The sequence below is a fragment of the Sycon ciliatum genome, chromosome 3, assembly GCF_964019385.1.
Source record: "Sycon ciliatum chromosome 3, ocSycCili1.1, whole genome shotgun sequence".
NCBI classification, from domain to species: domain Eukaryota; kingdom Metazoa; phylum Porifera; class Calcarea; order Leucosolenida; family Sycettidae; genus Sycon; species Sycon ciliatum.
The window spans coordinates 27,832,502-27,858,122 of record NC_088645.1 but is presented as its reverse complement, the minus strand read 5'-3'; the positions used below and the strand labels follow the sequence as shown (position 1 = coordinate 27,858,122).

The following is a 25,621-nucleotide window of genomic DNA, read 5'->3' as shown; positions in this document are numbered from 1 at the left end:
ATGTACCAACTGCTATACCACAATCATATCTATCTATTTTTATTTTTCATCATAGCCTAGGAGCTGTGGCATCATTTATGATCCACAGCAAGAAGGCAGCAATGCCTGTACCTATGGTGAAGTAAAATAAAGCTAACATAACATAACATTACTCAAGTAACGTCTTTTGCATCACTTCCGGAATAAAGTGCTCTTCACCGTGAGCGGGACTTCCGCAGCAGTTGGACAATATTGCTTTGGCCACCATTCATTAGCTTGCCTGTTCTTCTTAGAAAATCATTCCTTCTTTTTGCTACAGACGTGGATGAGTGTTTGACCAAGTGTTCTGACAGCAGTATTTCTCAATGCAATAACACTATGGGAAGTTTTACATGTACATGTAACATGGGATACAGGTTTGATGGAACCAACTGCATTGGTAAGCGTGTAACTCTTTTGAATGTCTTTAACGTGCATGCATTTGACACTGCCCCCCCCCCCCGTCAAAAACAGTCAAAATAGAGGTTCTCAAAATTCAGTACAGTATATGGATTTCTTTCCTGATCCCAGAGCTGCAACCTGTGTTCTGGCTTGTCACAAGAGGAGGCACAAGTGTGGGGTAGCCAACAGCAATAGTGTAGCAATAGGCAAGCACAAGTGCGGGTTAGCCTTGCGTCCACCCAGTCTTGATGCCAGCACAGGGCCACCAGCAGTAGTGTAACAAGTGCAGTGGCAGCATCAGAAAAAAACTTATGTGATATGTACTGAATCAATAGGATGGCCAGCATCCGCCGGAACAGGTTCGACGGCAGCACGATCAGCAGCTGAGTGACTTGTGCTATAAGCAAGCTGTGCAGATAAACGGATATGACATACTCATGCTGTGATACACTGTAGATAGATTTTTCAGAGCACTGTAGTAAGATGAGTGCATCATTGCAATCTACACTGATCATGTGCTGCTGGTTGAGACTGATGAACAACATTGAGCTTGTGAATGTGCTTCCTCTGTCTGTCTCGTTTGTTAGTAGCAATAATATAGTAGACCTTATTCGATAAACATCACAATCAAGCGGCAAGATGCCTGCACCCAGTGCACAGTGGACTCTGCGTGCAAACATGAGAGTAGAAAAATACCTATATTTTATTACTCCCTTGTACGAACTGGGCCTTTCTTGGCACTCGTTTCATGTACGCATGCCCTAGCTTACGACAAATCCCTGCAGGCGAGTTCAACAATCACGTTATCGTTATCGAGGTTTTTTTTGTAAAAAAAAAGCAGACTTCTTGGGCGTCAGATAGTTTGACTTACAAGAAGTCAGAGGTGAAAGTTGACCTTTTTTTCGTTCTTTTCAGATGATAACGAGTGTTTAACTCAGTGTAAAGTAACAGGATCCGAATGCAAGAACACAATTGGAAGTTTTATGTGTACATGTCTCACTGGATATACAGGAAACGGCTTCACTTGTGACGGTAAGTGTGCATCTGTTGAGTGAAGGTAATATAAGTACATGGGTATTTCTGAGCGTAAAGGCCATTCACAATATTCACTTTCTGCAATGCAACAAGCGGCTAAAACTGTGTTCACAACTGGCGCAGGTACGCGTGAAACCACGTGTTTGTGCGTATTTTGCTGGCTTTTAGGGCACCATGCGTACAGAAACGCGCCAAAATGGAAATTCCAACATGGTGGAATTTTCAGCGGATATTAAGCCCGCTCCAGCGTACATGCCAGTCACTTTGACTATCGGGGTCGAACAATTAGTACTCAAAGGTGTCCCGCACGCTAAATACAACTGGGATTGCTGTTTTTTTTGTGAAAGCTTGAGCGCACGTTTGGGTACGCATGAACCGCAAGCGTACCGCGTACACACGCCAGTTCGGAACACAGTACGTGCGACACTTCCAACATGTAACTGTCTGTCGCCTATTGGCGCAAGCAGTCGCAAGGTTGCGACGAACGACATACGACAACCGTCTAGTACTAGTATTTTACAAGTGCATCTCCACCCAATACGGACAGGAAGAAAATACAGCAATCCTGCAGCAGGCAGTGGACTCGCTGGCAGTGTGGGGAAGCAGGTGCAGGATCAAGTATATCCCCAGTAAGCCATGAACGGAGACCCTCTCAACTTAGGCCTCGGCCTTTGGGGAATTAAATAAAAAAATTAAAAAAAGTTCGAACCCACGAAGTTGTCAATCAGCCATCACCGCTCACCAAACCCTCTGACAGAGCAGCAGTCATGCCAGAAGTAGAGACTCACGACAGCCATCCAGAGCACACGAGGAGTCCATCGTACCATCCACTCGGCAAACTTGCAAGAAAGCATCACTCCCTGCTCAAAACTCAGTGTTTCGGGGAATTCACCCATCATTTAGTTGAGTAGGCTGAGGAAGATTGTGCCTGAGGAGCACCACTTACACAGTGCTCCTCAGGTACAACCATCACCAGAGATAAAAAAAACTTACAGAGCCCAGCGCAGGCTTTGAATTAGATGATTTCCAGGAAACAATGGTGTGAATGGCCAACGGTCCTCAGCGCTTGTTCAGCACCTCCATGGGTGACACTGACCCACCCTGCTATCTGGTGTTCACTAGGTATGTGTTGCGCTGGAAACGGAGAGTCTTACATGTGATTTCTAACGACAACGAGCAGAAAACAAGTGCTTGAGAACTAAGAGATGTAACGTTCTGACCGCCTTAGAGACATTATTACATATCATGCATGAAAATCTTCTTACAGGTCTACTCTCCATATAACGTAATCTCTGAGACCACGCAAAAATTATGTTATATCGAGAGTTATGTTATGTAGAAAACCGTGTGTAAAATACAAGATGCACCTCAAAATGAAGGGTATTACAAGGCGGGTTTAACCGTGCAAACATATACACACTGTACCACCATCGACATCAGATACCATCATAGCCGCAGAATATATGCACAATAGGACTAAACTGGCTAGCTACGGCTACAGCTAGATCGTACTGCGCACATGATTCTACGTTGTATCGAAAGTGCGCACGTCGGGGACCGCGCCATAGGGTGCGTTATGGGGAGGTTTACGTTATCTACGACTAAACTGGCCTAAACTGCCTAGCTACAGCTACCGCTTGATTGTAACGTGCAGGTAAAAGAATTTAGGTTGTATCGAGAGTGCGCACGTCGGGGACCGTGAAGTCGCGTGTGTGAATGTCGAGGTTTATGTTATGTAGGATTATGTCGTGTAGAACAAAATTTGTATGGAAGTGATGCCGTTTCGGCGCAGGATTTGATATTTTTTACTTACTAGCGAGGTTTATGTACAAGTGAGAGTTGTTATATCGAGAACAGACCTGTACCTTTCTTTCTTGGTTTCCTAAAATACCCCATGTGTTTTTTTTTCCTTTTGCAGATGTCGATGAATGCTTGACTATGTGCAAAGGCAATGGGACCAATTGCACCAACACAGTTGGGAGTTACAAATGTGAATGCCAAACGGGATATAATGGAACTGCACCTTCTTGCACTGGTTAGTACACTGGTCAGCAGTTTGGATCCGCTGCTCTGTTCTGAGAAGCAGTGATCCCTCTTTCAATGTGTCTTTTACTCCAATTTTGACTTTTTCCAAATATCCCCGATATTGAGAGTCTTTGGACCAAACGATAAATTCTACATTTTTCTACTTCGAAGTAACGAGAGAGCTTGGAAGCTCAGGGCCCTACGCTATGCTTTTATGCTTTTTTGCCTAGCTCATCGTACATGTTATGAGAACTGATGGAATTGTCTTTTTCCGTTCATTAGATATCCTTAGGTAAAAAAACGCAAACCTTTCCGTACTTCGGATCGTTCAAGCTGACTTTTCCCTTAGCACAAAGTACGTTATAGTTGAGACGAAGTAGTCGTGACAACCATGGCGATATGAATTTCCGTGGAACAGGTGCGGGAAATTCAAAATTTTGAACCAGGGATTAGTTTGCTGTCGTTCCGAAAGAATACCTTGGCGAGGTATTTTACTCTGGAATAGCAAAAGCACGGCGAACATGAGTTTTCGCTGTTCCCAGGTCCTTGGAAACCCTTTCCTAAACGCAGCACCGAAGACTGTAAGGGTTCTCCAGCTCCAGCACGTCTGGGAGAGGCCGATGAATTTCTTCCTCAGGAGTGCCGTGGAACTGGTCCTTTGTTTCCCAGATGGGATAGAGGGAGAAAGGCACGAAGCAGAGGACGCAGAAATTGTCAACTGAAAGGCAAAACTCGCCAAAAAGCTAAATGTCACAAGAGGAAGCAATCACAACTCTCGATCTCATCTCGATCTGCACGACGTGCTTTTTATCTCCCGCCAGTTACAAAACAATGCGAGTTTTTGAATTTTTTGCAGAATTTCCATAACGAACGTCGGCCCGTTATTTTGAGCTCTGTAACGTTTTTCCGTTATCCGATAACGTCTTTTGTCACGGCTGGGAGTGAGTACCATAAAAGTTAGCGTTATCGTACTTTTGCTAAGGATGTCTAGTGGCCACATCACTGTATTGCAAAAACGTTTCAATCGGTTTGAATATTATGAGTTAGGCAAAAGTATTTGCAGAATTTATTGCGGATTGTTGTTTCTCTAATAATCATCTACTTTTGTTTTGCTCCTTCTTTAATTTTTATCTCCTTATATTGTAAATCAACAAATTTTGGCCGATGAGAAATAGAAACCTCTCGATTAGAGAGGTTAAGATGCACGTTATTTCCGACGTGACGCGCAGTTTCACGTCAAATTTGAAATCGATCGGTATTTTTGCTCTCACATGCATCCATGGCTCAATCATGCATCATTTGCCTATATGACAAACGTTGGCCTGCGATTTACTTTGTCCGGTTGGTACCAAGCGGCGAAATCAGCGAAATTAAATCGCCAGGGAACATTAGTTGATTTTATTACATTAATCGGATTTTCTGGCCTTTTTGTAGTAATACATCTACATTGACCTGTTGAGCCAATGACGCCGCCGAATGCATGGTTGTCTGAGGAGCACATTACATAACTTTACAGTCTCCTAAAATACGTATCCTGTCCGACGGCAAAAGAGGCTGCAGATTTAGTTTTTCTGCGCGTCGACGGGATGTCTGCGACGCGAAAGTTCAGCTCGCGTTATTTGGCTCGCACGTCGAAAAAATCAACGCGAGTGACCTGCTGCTCACGTCGAAATTTGGACATTACATAACTTTGCAGTCTCCTATATAAATACGTATCCTGTTCGACGGCAAAAGAGGCTGCAGATTTTGTTTTTCTGCGCGTCGACGGGATGTCTGTCCTGACGTTTACTGGGACCGGCGCTGACTCTGCCGATCACGGCGTTCTGGACTCGACGGGATGTCTGTCCTGACGTTTCCTGGGACCGGCTTAGACTCTGCCGATCACGGGCGTTCTGGACTCAACGGGATGTCTGTCCTGACGTTGCCTGGTACCGCCGGACTCTACCGACCACGCGCGTTCTGGAGTCGACGGGATCTCTCTTCCGACGTTTCCTGTGACCGGCACTGAATCGCTTGTTCACGCTTATTTTGGAGACGACGGGATCTCTCTTCCAAAGTATGTTTATGCTGACGCATCCTATCACCTTATCGGCGTCTATTCTAATTTAATTTCCTCCTCGTCTCCCTATTTCTTTCCAAATCCCACTCTACATCAGGGAGTCGTATGCATAATACGACGAATATTGGTACGGTACGGGACAGATACAGGAGCCCGCAAATATTGTGGACAGCTGTTATGTACAATCCTGTAGAGCCTTTGTAGTCACAGATACGGGACAGATACGGGACAGATACGGGATAGCGCCAGGCGTGACACAAACAAACAAACAAACAAACACACAAACAAACAAATACCAAATTAAAGCTGTGTGGACCCTGGCTAGCGCCAGTTGTTACTGAAGTAACGTCTTCTGCATAGCTACGGGAATAATCTCAAACTACCGTAACTTGGTCAATTCTCAGTTGTTTGGGGAGAAAAAATATATAGGAAGAAGAAAAAACACTCAGCTGTCGTCTCGAACAATTACCGAACCGATAGGATGAACGGTGAGTGAGTTACTACACACGTAACGTTCATCACGGTCAATTGGCGCTCAGGCCGCAATGCGTGACTGAACAGACAGGATTTTCCCTGAACTCGTCGGCTGTTGACAATGATACACTCATTCAAATTTGAACAGAGTTTTCTGCAAGTGCCTTCAAAAAATCAGCTTCATACGATCGAGGAAAGTGAAATAGCAGTTGGAGAACGATCTAGAGCGCGAGCCTTACGCTGAAACGCCTTTGCTGGCTTGCAGCGCTGGTCAAGCACATCTCGTGGACTCGAGTTTGAGCTCATCGTATTCTCGTTAGGGGCTTTCCAGGATGACCAAGATGATGACAATTGTCCCAGGGAAACTAAAGTTACGTCCAATTCAAGGTAAAGAATTTGAGGCCACAATTCTTCACATACATTGAAACAGTTCATTCTGAACTCCTCCAGCCTGTTGCGAATGGGAATAATAGTTGAGAAAGTAGTACTTGTACTTGTACCTGGTTGATTGACCCATGTGTGTTAATCTATTCCCCTTATAGATATCAATGAGTGTAACAGCATGTGTGTTAATCTATTCCTCTTATAGATATCAATGAGTGTAACACCATGTGTGTTAATCTATTCCTCTTATAGATATCAATGAGTGTAACAGCATGTGTGTTAATCTATTCCTCTTATAGATATCAAAGAGTGTAACAGCATGTGTGTTAATCTATTCCTCTTATAGATATCGATGAGTGTAACACCATGTGTGATGATAGTACATCGTCACAATGCAACAACACTTTGGGAAGTTATTCGTGCACTTGCAATCCTGGATACACTGCTGATGGGACTACCTGTGCAGGTTAGCAATGGTGTATAGTGATTCACTCAGTGTGTTCGATTGGGCACGCGAATTGATTCATGAATACATTCATGAATCGATTCGCGCTATTCACATCATCCCATGTGAATAGGGTGAATGGATTCTGAATCGATTCCAGGGCTCATAACATGAAATCGAACGGCGAGATTCCATTCATGAATCGATTCAAGTGCGTAATCAAACGCACTCACTGTGTTTGTGTGTGTGTGCGTGTGTCTGTGTGTGGGTGGGTGTGTCACGCACGTACGTTTGTGTGTATGTGTGTATCCACCAAAAATGCATACATAGTATCCTGCGTGTTTCCTGAAAACAACAAAGGGAGGAACGCATAACCTTTGAGCGTTTTTGTTTTGTGGGATCCATCGATATTATCCTAACGGCTTCGGAACCGGAGGGTTGAGTGGCTTGGCCATGTGTCACACTAGCCGATTTTCATGTGCCCAAGCAGCTTTTGCTTTGCTTTTTACCATCGCCTCGGCCTACGTATGTTCCCCGGCTTCGCTGGAAGAATGTGATTTTGTCTGATCTTGAGCACATCGGCATTGCACATCTGGCCTGGTAGGAGATCGTTCAAGCTCTTTCTGCTTGTCAGGTATCTGCCATTTTGCCGGGCCTCGCCAGAAAGCACCCTGACCAATCTCAGCGTGGGGACTGTAGTATCTGCTATCGCTCATTTCGTCAGCCAGGTGGCAAAGCAAGGCACAAATGTAGCTCAAAGAGACGTCTCTCTATTAGGAGCATCATGGCATGCGATAAGCTACCAAATACAGATCCACAATGTGGTCAGCATGCTCCTCATCTGTGTACCAACTAGACATGCTTGATCCAGTCCAGACCAACAGGCGCTTTTAAATATACCTTGCATTCTCTCTTGAAAAATAAGACTCGGGATAACATGTGAATCGATGTCCACGAGACCTGCCACCCTTGCCTCAAAAGGCATGTGGTTTCTCCATTTCTCATGCCATCAAATTAAAAAATCAGGCAAAACAAGCAAGTTGTAGTGAAACAAATCGACTGGAAGCTCGGGTATAACAATAAATCATCCAATCCTTATGTTAAACATGCACTTCCTCCGCGTCAATAAAATGGTCGCTTCGCACATTGCAATATTTGTGACTTGCTCGTCTTAGTCCGACTGTCAGAATCGCTGTTTTCTGTGTTCGAACATTGGTGCGACCCTTCCTGCGCAATGTTGACTTGGATTTTGTCGGAGCTCTCTTCCGCACCAAACAAATTCATCGCGCTCCGCACTATTCCACCCCAAAGCAAGTATCGTTCTTTTTCTGGAGTTTGTGCCTTCGCATATCGTTCGCGCGGGCATTTATCGACTGGAAGCTCAGGTACAACAATTCTGGTGTCTCTCCTGAATATGAAATAGCGGTCACGTGCTCATGTGTACACCAGTCGCCTGGTCACTGTGCCTGCAGAGTACAATTTTCACATCAAGATTCAACTCAAAGGTTCAAAGCAGGGAGTCGTAAGAGGCTTTTACGACTCCCTTGTTCAAAGGTTCAACTCGAGTGACATAAACGGGCCCAAACAGGCTGTAAATGAGCAAGTGACCGCTTACTCAACCGTGTTTGATTGGGAATGAGGGCCGAATGCTGCATCGCAACCTTTTCGGACCAAAACCAGTCGACTCAGCGGCCAAAAGACTACAAAATATGGACCAATCGCGGTCATCCGCGCTTTTATAAGAACGAAACGGCGTTTTTAGTGACTTTTTCCATACAAATCCCTATCTAGCAGGGCGCAGTCACCCAGTTTCGGTGGAAGTGCGCAAGTTCAATTGAAAATAAAGGAGGAAGGGAGCGTCTCAGCTTCCTCGGACCAAGACCATTCGACTCAGCACCCCGAAGACTACAACAGGTGAAATTTTGGTTTTTGGGTATACTTCCCCTTTAAGTACTTCCTCCGCGTCATCGAAATTGTCGCAGTTTGACTTTTGATATAAAAACGGGGTATTTACTCACCAGCACTCGTACCAGAGGCAGGGAATGGGATATAGGCGATAGTCATCAGTATAGGGTGACGGTAAAGTTCTATTTTCTATTATTGGAAGCTGGAATTTTTGAACTAGACGCAATTTCTTCGCTGATGTCGCTGCGATGGTAATTTCGACTCGCGGAGATCAATCAGGCGTTGCAGCCTGCACATTTCTCGTGCTTATGGCCATTCACTCAAGCCTCATCACTGTTTTACCTTAGCTGGGGTGAGAATGCCCTTCGTGGAACAAGTGGCAGCGCTTGGAGAAACATCGAGGGGTCAGCAAACTAAATGCCTGCAACAGCGATAAAATTTGTCGCTCTGGTTGAGACACTCAGTACATGATTGTACCTGCAAGAGTCGTGTAGACTCTACACGTAGTGTTAGTGATGCACGCGCAGGTGCCGTACCATGGTATACCAGTGATGCTGATACCAGGGCGCGCTGGACGCGATAGTAGTACACTTACCTGAGCTGCATGAGCTGTGACCAAACAGCTAAAATAAATGGGCATGCCACGGCTAAAACAAGTTCATTTCAAGATCGAGGTGATTCCGCCGACGGTAATCAACCGACCTCGCAACGATCGTGTATTCTTACTAGGCTTCGTTGGTGGTGAAGTAGAAATCATCCAGAGCTAGCAGACGACAAGCATAGCAGCTCTTGTCCTGTGGAGAAAGTCAAAGCGTTTGAGATGAGGCGCGACCAACTTTCAACCTTCTTTGAAATATTTCGGAACGATATTTTTGCGTCCATTGACATCAGCGACGACGAGGACTTCATCTCTGCATGAAAACTCTCAGTCCAACTGTTCTGGAACGTTACTCTAGTCTTCAGACTATCATACTGTGTAATATGATTTGAATGGCTTAGCTTATGGAGTTGTCAGTAACAAGTAACAAGTCACTAGTCAAACTGCGACAATTTCGATGACGCGGAGGAAGTATTAAAATTGATTTATCCATCGTTAGGCAATCATTTTTTATATCTATGTTTCGCGTCAGTTCAACTTCCAGAATCATATGCGAGAGGTGGAAAAAAATAGTTGCAAAATAATAAAAAGGCTCATCAAATCTGCGGAGGTGTATGCACTGTACATAGCACAATAGCTCGTGCATGGTGTACATTCGAAAGAAAATCGTACATCGAAGCACAACATCTGGGTTATCGGCATGAATAAATATTCACTTTGGACAGAGGAGGCAACCGTTGGTGCCTATGCTTCGCTGTATTATTGTACTCAGACTTCAGCAGCGGTGCAAAGACCTCCGGAATGACGCATCCTCTCAGCTTGAGGCGATCAATGCTGTCTGGTGTTAGCTCATAGAATATTGCTCCCAGATGCCGAACAAAAGATTTACCAACGCTGGCCTAAAGGCCATTTCTGAATCTCAGCTTCGCCGTATGCAACCAGTCCACACTGATGACTTGCACGATCGTACACTCACCGTGCATGTAAGATTTTTTATTTTTTCCGAAAAAAATCAAAACGTATGCGTGCGGACGACGCGAAACATAGCTATAAAAAATGATGGCCTGAAGCTAAAGGGAAATTAATACGTGAAAACCCATGATCGCTTCAACCCTAGTTGGACGCCCTTGTTCTGCCTACAATTCGTCAGATAACGTTGTTTTTATTAGTGCAATTAGGAGTATAATCGATGCAGACATGGCCAGACAACAACGAGTTCATGGAATTTTTAAGGATTTTTATGTTATTCAAAATCGATTTTCGTGTTCCGCTCATCAGTGAATAGTATCGGAACTGAGGGTACTGTGTACAACAATAGAACATTTTATAACAGCAAAATTAATTAAAAGTGTGAACAACAAAGGAAGTGCTACAGCATTACATAATAGGTGTCAAACATAGTGCTAACGTCTGCATCGATTATACTCCTAATTGCACTAATAAAATTGCTTTCTCCACGCCGACTCTTTAAAAACGTTATTTTTGTTAACTATTAAAATTGATTAATCCATCGTTAAGCTAAAGAGTAATCGATAGTTGAAAGCCCACGGTCGTTTTAATCCTAGTTTGGATGCCCTTGTTTTGCCTGCAATTCGTCAGATACCGTTATTTTTGTTAACTACTAAAATTGATTAATCCATCGTTAAGTTAAAGAGTAATCGATAGTTGAAAGCCCACGGTCATTTTAATCCTAGTTTGGATGCCCATGGTTTGCCTGCAATGTCAGACACTATTTGTTAACTATTAAAATTGATTAATCCATGTTTAAGCTAACGAGTAATCGATAGGTGAAAACCCATAACCATTTTAAAGCTAATTTCTGACGCCCATGGTTTGGCCCGCACTGTCAGATTTTTTCACTTCACTTTACTTGGAATGCACAATTTCATTTCCTAAATTCACTTATAGGCACATCTACGCTTGAAGAAATCACTTTAGCCCCAGTTTTGAACCAATCCGCAACAAGCACGTTAGCCCCAACTTTGAACCAATCTGCAACAAGCATGTTAGCCCCAACTTTGAACCAATCCGCAACAAGCACGTTGAACCAATCCGCAACAAGCACGTTAGCCCCAGATTTGAACCAATCCGCAACAAGCACGTTGAACCAATCCGCAACAAGCATGTTAGCCCTAGCTTTGAACCAATCCGCAACAAGCACTGTAGCCCTATTATCAGATGGTGGTGCGGACCCAACGTCATCTGTGCCTGATATTGGGGAAACCCCCGCCCAATCCGGCTCAGTTATGAGTACTGGGAGCACGACAACTTTCAACAGCACATGTAAGTAATAAATTAATAACTCCTCTTTCCAAGTTGATACAAGATTGTGATGGGGTAATGGTGATGCTGGATCTCACACTAAGTTTCACTGATTTACTTTTTTCACTTCACTTTGCTTGCAATACCCAATTTCATTCTCCAAATCCACTTATTGGCACACCAGTTCTTGCACCTGCACCCTTAGGACTCCAAGGACCCAATGGCGTATGTGCCCGATGTTGGGAAAACACCAGTCCAATTTCACTCTGTAATGACTACTGTCAATAAAACTAATAACTAATACTAAACTGAATTTTTGATTTTTTTCCAAAAGGAATGTCTTCGCTAAAAATTTGCATGTCCAGTACGGTACCAGTAATCTAATTTGTTTTAACCCTGAAACTCGCACCTCTAAAATATTATATTTCATCGCTAATTGGTAATTGGTTCTGATTCAGAAATGGATAAATTTGTTAGCCGCTAAATTATCCTCTTTACAGTACTGGGAGTACTACAACTGACAGTAAGACATTTAAATGAGAATAATGGATAATAATAATAATAATAATAATTGTACTCAGATGGAGAGCCAAGTTATGTTAGAACCTTCCAAGTTGGAACATGGCCAGCAATCGAGGACATCTGAGAGTTGTAATTTTTGTACTCCTCCGAGGTGTGATTTTTGGCGTGCTGGGCCAAGCACAAGAAAGCCATCTGCCAAAAATGAAGAAAATGGTTGTATCCTTTGGTATAAACTTTGTAGCTAGTCGAAGGAAGCTGCTGTTTGGAGCAGAAACGCTGATATTGACTATTTTCGGCATGTACTCCTGCATGTACTCAGGTACTCAGGCATGCAGTCTCACTCGTATTTTAGCTCTTTTTCTGAAATGGAGGCTGCTCTGCGCCCCTCAGTGAACATTTCCTGCGCTCGTGGAGCAGCTGAAAAGGACCACTGGTATGTCTGGTTCCTGGTTTGAAAGTGGAGAGTCGACTTTTGTGCCTTGATAAAGGTAGAGTCAGACCTCGCTTAACCGAACACATCTGTTTTCCACAAAAATATCCGGATAGGTGAGGTAACCGGATAACTGAACACACATACTGTATATGCATGTGGCATGTCAAAAGCAGTGACATTGTACATACATGTAGACGGGTCCTATGCAGTACAACTAGCGTGCACAGTATGTAAAACAAGCGAGAAGAATGACAAGTGCATGCAACTGAGTGCTGTCCACATGTACCCAGCAGGTCGAGGACCTCATTTGCCTGTACAACTCCCTGATTCTAGCTTCTACAAGGCACATGCAACCGGATACGACGAAGCCTTTTGTACACATTTCAACCAGTTTGTACACAAAATCATGCACCGGTATGCGGATCACGAGGTCCGGTTATGTTGTATGCATAACATATGCTGCACATCGGTAACCAGCGATTTACTTCCGGATGGCGAGGGATCCGGATAAACGAGGACCGGATAAGCGAGGTCTGACTGTACGTCGGTAGCTTATTTTGAGTGCTCCTCGTACAATTTTGATCGTGATAGAGATTCTCAGACCAAAGTCATCGCGAAGATGGCCGTACAGTATTCTTGTGCATTTTTTAGTTGTTTCGTCTCGTATCTATGTCAGCATCGTGATGGTGAAGTGGAGGGGGTGATTTACTTCCTCTGGGCTTCGTTCGGCCGACTTTGCTTCGTCCTCGTTGAAAAGTGATGCTGAAAAAAAAGGTCGATTTATAGCAAAATTATGTTTATTTTGAATGTACGTGATGACATGCGATTGCTGGCTATGAGGCTGTTGGAGTGTGGATCCAAGATGTGCTAGAGCTGTTAGCCAGTTAGTTGTAGAACGTCAGTACTGTCGGCCAGTGTCGTGCAATGGTATCGCATGAGCTGATTCTTTAGTAACTGGTGGTGTTAGTGGACAGTATAGCGTAACTTGTAGTTCCTTGGTCTTTGTCTTTTGTATAATTAATAATTATTAGGGCTGAAACGATCATGGATTTTCACGTATCCAGTACTCGATTATAATCAGAGTCATCATTCTGTGCAAACATTACTCTGTTTCCACAAACTATGCCTTCATAATACCAAAAAAATCTGCATTAGTGAAAGGGTAGTTCCGAAACATGGCAGTTTTGAAGTCAATTTAACCTCAGAACATGAACCATACCCCTGGCAACTGCATACTCCCAGCGGAAACTGGTTCAAACTTCACAAAACGAGGGTTTACAGTACTTTCTGGACACAAATTTAAAAAACGCAAAATAATCGTAATCGGTAATCTAAACGATTGCTCGATCGTTAGAGTTATCATACGAGTACTCGGTATAATCGTTTCAACCCTAATAATTATTATAATTATTATTATAATTAAGCGACGAGGAGACAATAATTTAATGATTGCAATGAATAATATTAGTTCCACGGTCATGCCACACAGCAAAGAAGTCTAAAAGAGGTTTAATCAAAATCGATTTTCTTGTCTCTCTCTTCAGTGGATTTTCGTGACTAAAGAATAATTCCTACAGCAGAGGAAAAATGATTTTTGGAGTGATACAATTTTACAAAAAAGGGCTCAAAAAAAGGAGCGTGAACAACGACTTGAGATAATAGTTATGAGCCATATACGGTAACACAAAAATAAGCAATGTGCGAACTTACGAATAATAACTTTAGTGCTACTACATGCTTCTTATGCCTACACAGAACTGGCTTATACAGACGAATACACACAGCTTCAAGCACCCGAAATTGTCGAGCATATCGTGCGCGACAAAGTACGGTGAAACACAGACTTCTGATTATCACCATCTTCCTCCAGCTCCTCCGTCCCAACGCTGCCGTCGTCGCCAATCTCATCATGACCGTCCGCATCACCTCCTGTCCATCTCATCATCCAGTTCATCGTCATATTCCTTGTTGATTCTCTCTGTTTTTCCTTTTTACTCCATTGTTCAGTTGACTCCGCCTTTTGACTCCTCCTTTGAACAGTACGTTTGGTGTCTCGCTCAGGAACAGCGAAGGTCACTTTAGTTCCATATTAGAGAGATTCCGGGGTACGATTTTCCGTGCCAAAATCCGTATGGGCGCTACGGATTTTTTCGAGGCGTGCTCCATACGATTTTTGGCGCAGAGAATCCGTGCGGACTGGCTTTCATACGAACCATGTTTCGTATGGAGATTTTGCGTCATCGGGTGCAGAAAGATTTTCGCATCCAAATTTGGCACGAGAAACATCGATTTTCCGCGGGAGGTTTTAATTTCGGTTCAAATGTTCATAATAACAAAGCATAGCGCGGAAATGTGGCGTGTTTGCGATCGTAACCTTGGCAATGACAGCAAACACACAAGTTCCGTACTCCGGAACATTTCACTGCTCGAAAACGACGTACAAAAGATCCGTAGAAACTCCTCCACGTCATCTAATTACCCACTGATGATGAGAGTAAAATAATATTTAACTCCATGTCATCTAATTATCCACCGATGATGAGAATAAAATAATATTTAACTCCACGTCATCTAATTATCCACTGATGATGAGAGTAAAATAATATTTAACTCTTTGTCATCTAACTATCCACTGATGATGAGAGTAAAATAATATTTAACTCCACGTCATCTAATTATCCACTGATGATGAGAGTAAAATAATATTTAACTCCACGTCATCTAATTATCCACTGATGATGAGAGTAAAATAATATTTAACTCCATGTCATCTTATTATCCACTGATGATGAGAGTAAAATAATATTTAACTCTTTGTCATCTAATTATCCACTGATGAAGAGAGTAAAATAATATTTAACTCTACGTCATCTAATTATCCACTGATGATGAGAGTAAAATAATATTTAACTCCACGTCATCTAATTATCTACTGATGATGAGAGTAAAATAATATTTAACTCCATGTCATCTAATTATCCACTGATGATGAGAGTAAAATAATATTTAACTCCATGTCATCTAATTATCCACTGATGATGAGAGTAAAATAATATTTAACTCTTTGTCATCTAATTATCCACTGATGAAGAGAGTAAAATAATATTTAACTCTACGTCATCTAATTATCCACTGATGATGAGAGTAAAATAATATTTAACTCCACGTCATCTAATTATCCACTGATGATGAGAGTAAAATAATATTTAACTCCATGTCATCTAATTATCCACTGATGATGAGAGTAAAATAATATTTAACTCCATGTCATCTAATTATCCACTGATGATGAGAGTAAAATAATATTTAACTCCATGTCATCTAATTATCCACTGATGATGAGAGTAAAATCATATTTAACTCCATGTCATCTAATACAACTTTCTGCGACGCGACATGCGACTTGCGACATATGCGACGAGCTGCGGCAGCGACACACGGTTCACAATATTCTTCATGTTTGCGACGGCCTCATGCGCACAAGTAATACTATGCACGTGCACTGAACGTGCACCCAGGGTCGGGACTGTACTCCATTTGTGTATGTCGCGTGTCGCATGTCGCAAAAGTTGAATTTTCTTCAACTTCTGCGACAGGTGCATTGCGACAGCTTGCGACAGCTCGGGACAGGCAGTTTCTTGTCGCAACTGTCGCAAATCGCGTGTCGCGTCGCAGAAAGTTGTATTGTGAATCGGCCTTAACTTGTTACTTTGTTGACCATACTAGAAAACTGAAAACTTTAGCAGAATAGCAATGAAAAATATCAATTGTGCACTCATAACCATGTATAAACAATTAAAATGAAACAATTCCAGAACGTTTTCGTGTGACTATCATCAGTGGAACATCGTCACATAGTAAGAATCACTAAAACAACCAGTTTTACAGCTAGAGTAATATGAAAAGAAGCGTGAGAATGCAGGACAGCTAGCGGTTATGCATAACGCGTGTAGTGTGACCCTTTGCAGTGTATCTGAGAATGGTAGCAGTATGGACAAAACTGGTGAGTGCGTATTATTTGAAAAGTGTGAGTGTTACAACATTTTCATTTTGCTTGCATAAAACAGGGTCACATAATACGCACTCACCAGTAATGAAATAAACTATGTGAGCACTCATATCACAAGTATAGCAACAATTGAAAGTTTTCTGAACGATATCTTGCCACAATTATCAATGTAATTCCTGACTGATGGAAATGATAAAACTACAACTTGCATGACAGCGGGAAGAGGAGTATAGAAGCGGAGTGTGCAGCGACGATGAAAACCCAGGTGATCTGTTACATGTACTAGGAGAGTTGAGCTTGACAGGTGAAGGTGGTAATGATGATGAGGATGATGATGGTGATGATGATGATGATGATGGCGAGCAGGACGGTGGTGCTTTAGGGCCCGGTGGAGGCAGAGGCAATGAGAAGAAGTGATTGTGTATCAACAACAACAACTTTATACGTAATGAATGGCCAGATTCTACAAAACGTTTCTTCAGAATTCCCAAACTCCATTGCAGCGTATTTCTTGCACTTGAAAACACCGCCAATCCGGCAACAGGCTCTCAGCTGCACCAAATAAATAACTTTGCCAATATTTCGCGCTGAAAAGTTATTTATTTTGTACAGCTGAGAGCCTGTTGCCGGAAGGGCGGTTTTTCAAGTGCAAGATTCTACAAAATCTTCTTTTTACTGTACTGTGTCAGCGAAGGATGTACCCAACACCGCGGAGGCAGAGCGAAATACAGAACAACAAGGACAATCAAGGCTTGTTTGTTGCTACTTCAAGTTTCATGCTCTCACGAGCATCAGCCCCCCCCCCCTCCCCTCTGTTACCTGATGATTGCGAGAGTGTGAAACTTGAAGTAGCAGCAAACAACCCTTGACTATCCTTGTTGTTCTGTACTCTATTGTGTCTATGATTTTCATGACGGTGAGAAAGACAGCCACCATGAGGCTGTGCATGTTGCTGGTGGTCGGTGACATCATGCGCACCTTCTTGTAATTGTTTCGTTTTTCAAAGAGTATGATAGGCAAGCACTCGTTATTCCTGCACTACTTAACTTATGACCCATACGACAAGTCAGCTGAAAATTGGTATGCTAATTGCAAGAGTACATACTCCCACTCCTGCCTTTGATGTCAATCTGTTGCAGTTTTGGAAATGACCATGTGCAGAAGGGTTTGCGTAATTTGTATTCACCCAGGCATGTTGATTTGTGTCCATGCATATGTGTGTTTGTGTGTGTGTGTGTGTGTGTGTGTGTGTGTGTGTGTGTGTGTGTGTGTGTGTGTGTATGTGCATGTGTTTGTGTGTGTGCGTGTGTGTATGTGTGTGCATGTGTGTATGCGCGCTGGTATGTTATTGTGTGTGTGTGTGTGTGTGTGTGTGTGTGTGTGTGTGTGTGTGTGTGTGTGTGTGTGTGTGTGTATGTGTTCTGGTGTGGTGTCCTTCATTTGACTTTGTTTGACTGGAGAAGTGGATATTCCTAATGGAAAGTCAAGTTTAACCGGTGGTCAAGTGGCAGGCCTAGTAATAGGCACCTTGTTGCTGGTCGCATTGATTGGAGGCATTGTCTTCACTCTTGTGAAGAAACAGTCTCCTGGATTTGGGTAAGTTCAAGTTGCATTACTTCACTATGTCTCTATAGCATGGGAACGTTGGGAGGATAAAGGTTAACCCTTGCAGCAGTAAATATCACCTATGAGATTTGGGCAGGGTCGGTGGTCTGTTGTGCAGGCGGCACTGCTGAATCTGCGATGGTGGGAACATATCTGCACGCATCACCCACCTTCTTAGCCGAATTTTGTTTAGAGCCCTCTCTCGAAGAGTGACCTCTGAAATCGTGCTCCTGTCTCGAATTGTTCCCCTGTCTCGAATAGTGCCTCTGTCTCGAATTGTGCCCCAGTCTTGAATTGTGCCTCTGTCTCGAATTGTGCCCCTGTCTCGAATAGTGCCCCTGTCTCGAATAGTGCCCCTGTCTCGAATAGTGCCCCTGTCTTGAATAGTGCCCCTGCCTCTGAGAGTCAATGATAAATAATTAAGAAACGAGAGAGCTTGGAAGCTCACGGCCCTACGCTATGCTTTTTTGCCTTGATGACCTAGACAAAAAAAGCATACGGATCTTATAAATTCATATAAATGTTTCCTTTTTTTTAAGACATGACCTGGGATTCGAACCCGCACTATAGCTCTGCATGCATCCCCGATACATTTCGCATGCATACTAATTCTTCCAAGTTGGTTCACGTTATGATCTTGAATTTGAAAGCCCTATTTGAATATGCATTGTGGCCAGCCGTCTTTGATGGCACGGTACGGTACGGGACAGGTACGGGACAGGTACAGTCGAGGGTAATACGACACCGTCTACCGCCTTGATGACCTAGGCAAAAAAAGCATAGGGATGTTATAAATTTTTCAATTCTCCTATTTTTTATGCATAACCTGGGATTCGAACCTGCACTATCGCGCTACATGCATTCCCCCATAGACTTCGCATCCATACTCATTCTTCCAAGTTGCTTCACGTTATGATCTTGCGTTTGAAAGCCCTATTTGAATATTGCGGCCAGCTGTATGTGGCCAGCTGTGTTTGATGGTACGGTACGGTACGGGACAGATACGGGAGAGCGCCAGGCGTGACACAAACACACAAACAAACAAACACCAAATTAAAGCTGTGTGGACCTCGGCTAGGGCCAGACGTTACTGAAGTAACGTCTTCTCCATAGCTACGGGAATTGAAGCCTCTGTCGTGCCTGCAGGTACACATCTATATCGCCATACTCTCATACCTTTTTACAAGTTTTCAGCTTAGAGAGCGTTGTGTAGGCTTGAATGTGTTTACCGCCAGGTGTGCTTTAACCACCGTATCGCTCCATGTCATTACTATTGTGCTATACATGTATTGGAGTTTTCAGATAATTGTGTTACTCGCATGCCATTATTCTGCTGCTATAGTTGAGTATGTCTCTTCCAGTTTTATTCAGTTCCAGTTTTGTCATTTTCTGTGTACTTGATCAATATGTTCTGTAGGAAACATATTTCTATGACAGAAATGAATGCTTAATGACTCCAACTGGAGGTAAGAAAACCCATGAGTTTATGACAGAGTACATGTGATCAGTTCATGCAGCATTTGTTTTCCATGTATACTGTAATAAGGTTGCAGACTGCTTCATCAGAAGTAGTCGGGGCAGGGAATAATGCACCCCATTTGCCACTCTACGTCGGTTATTTGTAATTGTATTTATCTAGAGATAGTGGGTATGCTCATATATACCGGCAGACAAAGGAGAAAGAGACAGAGAGAGAGAGACAGACATACAGACAGAAATACAGATGAACAGATGGACAGACAGAGAGAGAAAGAGAAAAAGAAAAAGAAAAAGAAAGTGAGCGATAAAGAAAATGAAGCCAGAATTTACACTTGGGGTGCAGAATCAGCAAGGACATTCTTACCCAGCTCAAGTTCACACTACCACAAGAACGTATGGAGCGGTGGAGAATTGTGGCAAACCACACATGAAGGGATTGCAGTACCAGAATGAACACGGGATGAAGTTATCAGTCCTCTTGCGACTTGAACAGACACAGCACTTTGATATGCTTCTTTTGTCGACATAGCTCTTGCTTCAAACTGCGTATGTACAGCGCTTCCAGAGAGGGCACGCACACGCGCGCGCGCACACACACACACACACGCATACATACACACACACGCACACACTACTACTACTACTATTGACAGCTGCCAGAAATGGCCACGCCGCTCCCCAAAGGGAGGTACTGTCAGAGAGGTTAGGGGAGAGGTAGGCAGTGCTTCAAATGGCGCTCCAGGTCCTGTCGCCTCCGAAACTGGCGACGCACATACACACACACACACACACACACACACACACAAGAGTATGTACAGCGCTTCCAGAGGGGCACGCACACACACACACACACACACACACACACACACACACGAACACACACACGAGCGTGCCCACGCGAGCCAGGGTGCGCATGCACATACACACACATGCACACACACACACACACACGCACACACACACACACATATGAGCCAGCGCACACGCACACATACACACACACACACACACACACACACACATATGAGCCAGTGCACACGCACGCACACAGAACCTTCCAAAGTGTCCCCTCTTACAGGTGCGAGCAAAGTCCCATTTAGAAGAACTTTTTTGAACTTTGCTCCCGGACTATGTTGATGATCAGGCCATTACAAAAGTTTTCTGAACTGATAAGGGAACTGTGTACCTTTATCATTTCAGATAACTTTAGTAATAATCTGCTTTGCAGAATGATCCGAAAACTCCTATGCGCTGTCATGCTGTTAGTTTGCACTAGTATAGATTTGACAAGCCAACAGGCAACAGCAAGAATGCATAAACCAGAGTGTGTGTGTGTGCATCCATATTGCATAAAACTAAGAGTACATAACCCCCCAGAGTGTTCAACGCCTGGTCCAGCTCTGCATAGGGTCTTGGTCGAGCGTAATCGGATCTTTGCGTCATAATACCGTACACTAGGCATCTGAGCGGAACCCGGGGAGTCACGGGTACTCTTGGATTAAAAACAATGGTGCCTTGCCTCGAGACCGGCCTTGCGCTGGTATGGAGTGCACGCATGACATCAGAAGATCCAATTACGATCGACCAAGACTTAATGCAGAGCTGGATCAGGCGTTGCACACTCTGGGGGGTTATGTACTCTTGATAAAACCAATGACGCGGTGATGTTTTTTAGTCTACGTCATCTGAATCATGAATCATAGAATGTGGTCTTTGGGTCGTTCATAAATGACGGATTTTTCATTGAATAGGGAACAGAAAGATGACGAACAATGGAGGAACTGAAAAAGAAAATGTACGAAAATGGGAAGGAACTAGTAAAAAAAGTGAAATAATTAGATAATAAGGTGCATCTAGCTAATCGATTTGAACTCGGATGTTGAGTTAAAGTAATCATGGATAAAAACAAAGGAGAAAATGTTACGAGTTATGATTAAAATAAATTAAATCAAATATAGTCATCGAGTGCTACAAAATCGCACAAAACTGACAAGGAAATTTTGCCTCATTCCGTGCTGCGGCCCACAGTTAATTGGGAACTCGTGGCCTGGCACGAGGGAAACATGGATGCAGTGAATGGAATTTTTGTCTTTGACCACATTGTGGGTCGCTCTGATCTACTTACCTCCTATCGCTTTATGAGCTGCATCTGTGCCTTGATCCTAGAGGGTGGTGGTGTTCCTGCCTTGATCCTTGAGGGTGGTGGTGTTCCTGCTTTGATCCTTGAGGGTGGTGGCATTCCTGCGGATGCGAACAACTAGGCGTCCAGCCAAGCCTCACGTGAACCGTGAATTTTTTTACCGTATGCCGCTATAAAAAATATCAGATTATGAGATTTTAAGGACATGTTGTGTGATTTTGTCCATAGGGCCTACTTTGTACAACAAATTTCAGAACTATCACCTGCTGCAATCTTCCATAGCTTCCCCAATTTGTGTTCGCATAAAAGTCATTGTGAGCATGGTGAAATAACAATAATGTCGCTGTTTTGCAGCTTATTGCGTGTCAAGTCACACCCTTACTCAGGAGGAAAGAGGCTATAGGGGGTATTTGGGCAAATTCCTGCTGTAGAACCTCCTTTCAATTCGGAAATGTGGTATGTCATTCCAAAAAACATGGAAAAAGAAGAAGAAAAAGTCGCTCATGACGGGCTCGAACCCATGAGCCGCAGAAAGTAATAATGTCTCCACTCATGATCTGCACAGAAGGATGCTGAGAAGACCAGTTTGTGACATCCAATTGAGCTACCTTAAAAATCCGTCCTTATGCAAAGTTGTGTATGACCCACTGCCCCCTCCTCTCTTTCCCATTACTTGTTCCTATTTCCCCCGTTCTTGTACCAATTAGAAAATTTTAAACGAACTGCGTCCATTTAAGTACCTTATTTTTACGGGTTGTAAGTCGACCCCGGTTATAGGTGGACCCCCGTATCCGGAGGTCTCAATTCTGCGTTTTAAAGTGTTCACCCAAAGAAGCACTACAAACCACCTCCTGCTACTAACACATCAAAAAATCATGTCAACATGTCAACATTACTTAATTATAAGTTTCCGTGCATGGCACGGTCAGTGGAGTTAGCAACACACCAACATCCTTGCCATAAGCAACACTTGTACATGCATAACATGCATGCACTTCGAATTCCCGCGTTTCCGCACGGGACTGTGCGGAGCATGCGCATTACTCCAATTTGCCATGCTGTTGTTTCTTGCTCTTCGCTTTGCTGTGCTGACGGTAAAATTGTTTGACAATCGCAGCCAGTTTCTGATCACCACCACCCACCCCATCATCTCTCACTAGCATTCCATTCGAAACCATCCCGAAAGGGAGAACAGTAAGGATCGTGAGTCAGGCCGGCATTGAGCCAAGTGCGCCTATAATAGCTCGCAAGTGCATCATTTAAGCCATCCCGTAAGGGAGAACAGTAGGGATCGTGGGTCAGGCCGGCATTGAGCCAAGTGCGCCTACATTCGCCCACAAGTGCATCCCTACTGCATGCTCGTGTATTGACACATCTGAATTCAACAGTAGGGATCGTGGGTCAGGCCGGCATTGAGCCAAGTGCGCCTACGTTCGCCCACAAGTGCATCCCTACTGCATGCTCGTGTATTGACACATCTGAATTCAACAGTAGGGATCGTGGGTCAGGCCGGCATTGAGCCAAGTGCGCCTACATTCGCCCACAAGTGCATCCCTAATGCATGCTCGTGTATTGACACGTTTGAATTCTCGCCGGGCGATTGTTGCCCCAGTTAGTGTCGGCATTGGCCATACTAACGCACAGCGGTGCTTGCAATACTAGCTCTGGCATTGGACCAGAATATTGCATTACTGTATGCGGCAATTGTTGCCTATCTCCTGGTAATACAACGCGTAATAGCTCCCAAACAGGTCGGCTTGTTGTGTGGTTGGTAATGGAGGGTATAACGTACCAATCCTTGAAAAAAAATGCCAATAAACTGGCAACAATGTGTACACATGGTGCACTTGTGCATGCAGTGCAGATCATTTTTTGTAAGATACAGATAGTTCCCGGTTATAAGTCGAATCCCCGTTATAAGTCTACCCCCACCCTTTCTCCGTCTATTTTAAGTCGTAAAAGGTCGACTTACAACCGGAAAAATACGGTATATAAAAGTAAGATCTCACGTCTGTGTGTGGGGTACAAGTTGGTCAGTTGATCTACTGCCCATGCGTGTTCTACGTCATAGTGAAAGACTGCTATTTGCAACAATCCATCCTACACTACTCAACATAGTGCACCAGGTGTTAGAATAAATGCGAAAAAAATAATATTCCGCCCGCGTTCCTGACCAGCCACCCGCTGTTTTTGCATCAGGACGGAATTTTCCCAAACATTACGGGCGACCCTGGCATAACTGGAAAATACTGCTCTTCAGTTTACTAGTATATGAATATCTCTAAAGTTTAAGTTTATGACGGGATTTATGCCATTAGATACTGAACATAAATTCATAATGGAGTACAGTAAACAAAATAACATGCAAACTGGAACAGTAGCACAGTCCCTTAAAGTACTGCTGGTGGAGCTGCCCTTGAAAAGAGTTGTTCATCAGGATCTTATAAAATACAGCAATACTAACTTGCATTGAGACAAGGGCAATGTGTTGTGTTCATTTTGTTTGCAGTGCCGGAACAGTGGGAAGACTTTCTACAAGCCTTAGCAAGTGGAAAAAGCTGACGACCAGTTCCGGCCATTGTTAGCATTCCTGTAGTGTTACACCACGCATACACATGCATGCATATGTCAACACACCTATACACAATTATTATGCATGACTGTAAGAGGTAATAATCAGTACGCATTTCACACGATGTAACCTGATGCCTTGATTTCATTTCGTGTTGGTGCTTCTCTGTACTTTGATGCTACTTGCATGAAGCTAATCTTGGCCTAAGGATATGTTGGTAGGAAATATTGATAAGGAAACTTAGCATTGATTGAATTGAAGCATGCACGATTTCAGGTTTGTCTATTATGACGGTTTACCTCTCCTGGTGGTCCATCAGGTTTGTTGCCTTTGATTTATTGTCAATGTCGCTGCATTCAGCTTCAACAAAGTTGATAGTTTATTACTATTCGAGTGAGCATTCGTACAACACATAGTGCCTATAGTAGATGCATTTCCATTGATATCTGTGAAGGAGTATTTTCGTCGTGCATTATTGCATTTTGCCTCCAAGTCTGTTAATCAGTAATCGCAAACCTGTACTTTCGTTGATTAATGTCGCTGCACTCAGCTAGAACGCAGTTGGTTGTCCATTGATCGGAGAGAGCATTCTTACAGCACATAGTGCCTATCGTAGATGTAATTCCCCTGAAATCTGTGAAGAAGTATATGCTCTGTGCGCTGTTACATTTTGCCTCCGAGTACGTTAGTTTGTCATTAGGAGTCTATACTTTTGTTGATACAATAATATCGTTGCACTCAGCAAGAATAATTGATTTTCATCCATATTGGAGTGAGCATTCTTACAACACGTGGTGCCTATCGTAGATTCAATTCCACTGGTATCTGTGAATAAGTATAATTCTCAATGCACTATTACATTTCGCCTCCAAGTCTGTTGCTAGTAGTTTGCTATAAAAAAAATCGGGTACTAGTACTTCGAGATTTATGTGAGCGGTTGTGTTGTGGTTTATAGGGAGTTTCCCTATCATTAGTTTAATTCCAAGCAACTCGTACATGGCTGGGGCAGCCAATAGGGAGGTTTCGCTCTACGTAATTACGTATGAAAATCCGTATGTCGTCCACGCCGGGGAGCGAGGGCCGCTTTCATAAGTAAAACTCTCTACGGATTTCCGTTGGAAAGCTGTTTCCTACGTTACGGCCTCCGTAGGACTTTTTGAAATATTTTTCGCATTTTCAGGACTTGTCCGTGGCAAAGTTCAAGCCGCGCGAAACACAAGGTAGATCTACACACACCGTACATCACTTGCAAAA

At 43.4% G+C, this 25,621-nt stretch overlaps 1 protein-coding gene across 3 annotated transcripts in view; it reads left to right on the top strand.

Moving 5' to 3' along the window:
* Window positions 1-25,282, top strand: part of LOC135811936 (fibrillin-1-like) — a 37,283-nt gene extending 12,001 nt beyond the window's left edge. The window contains exons 4-11 of one of the 3 annotated variants that reach the window (XM_065325207.1): window positions 299-418; window positions 1,336-1,452; window positions 3,374-3,490; window positions 6,744-6,863; window positions 11,254-11,628; window positions 18,035-18,167; window positions 19,594-19,642; window positions 24,305-25,282. In XM_065325207.1, the coding sequence (XP_065181279.1) occupies window positions 299-418; window positions 1,336-1,452; window positions 3,374-3,490; window positions 6,744-6,863; window positions 11,254-11,628; window positions 18,035-18,167; window positions 19,594-19,627 (1,016 nt within the window). In that variant the 3' untranslated portion in view covers window positions 19,628-19,642; window positions 24,305-25,282. The remainder of the gene's footprint in view (window positions 1-298; window positions 419-1,335; window positions 1,453-3,373; window positions 3,491-6,743; window positions 6,864-11,253; window positions 11,629-18,034; window positions 18,168-19,593; window positions 19,643-24,304) is intronic. The other 2 variants (XM_065325208.1, XM_065325209.1) reach the window with 2 other exon arrangements.
* Window positions 25,283-25,621: the final 339 nt, after the last annotated feature.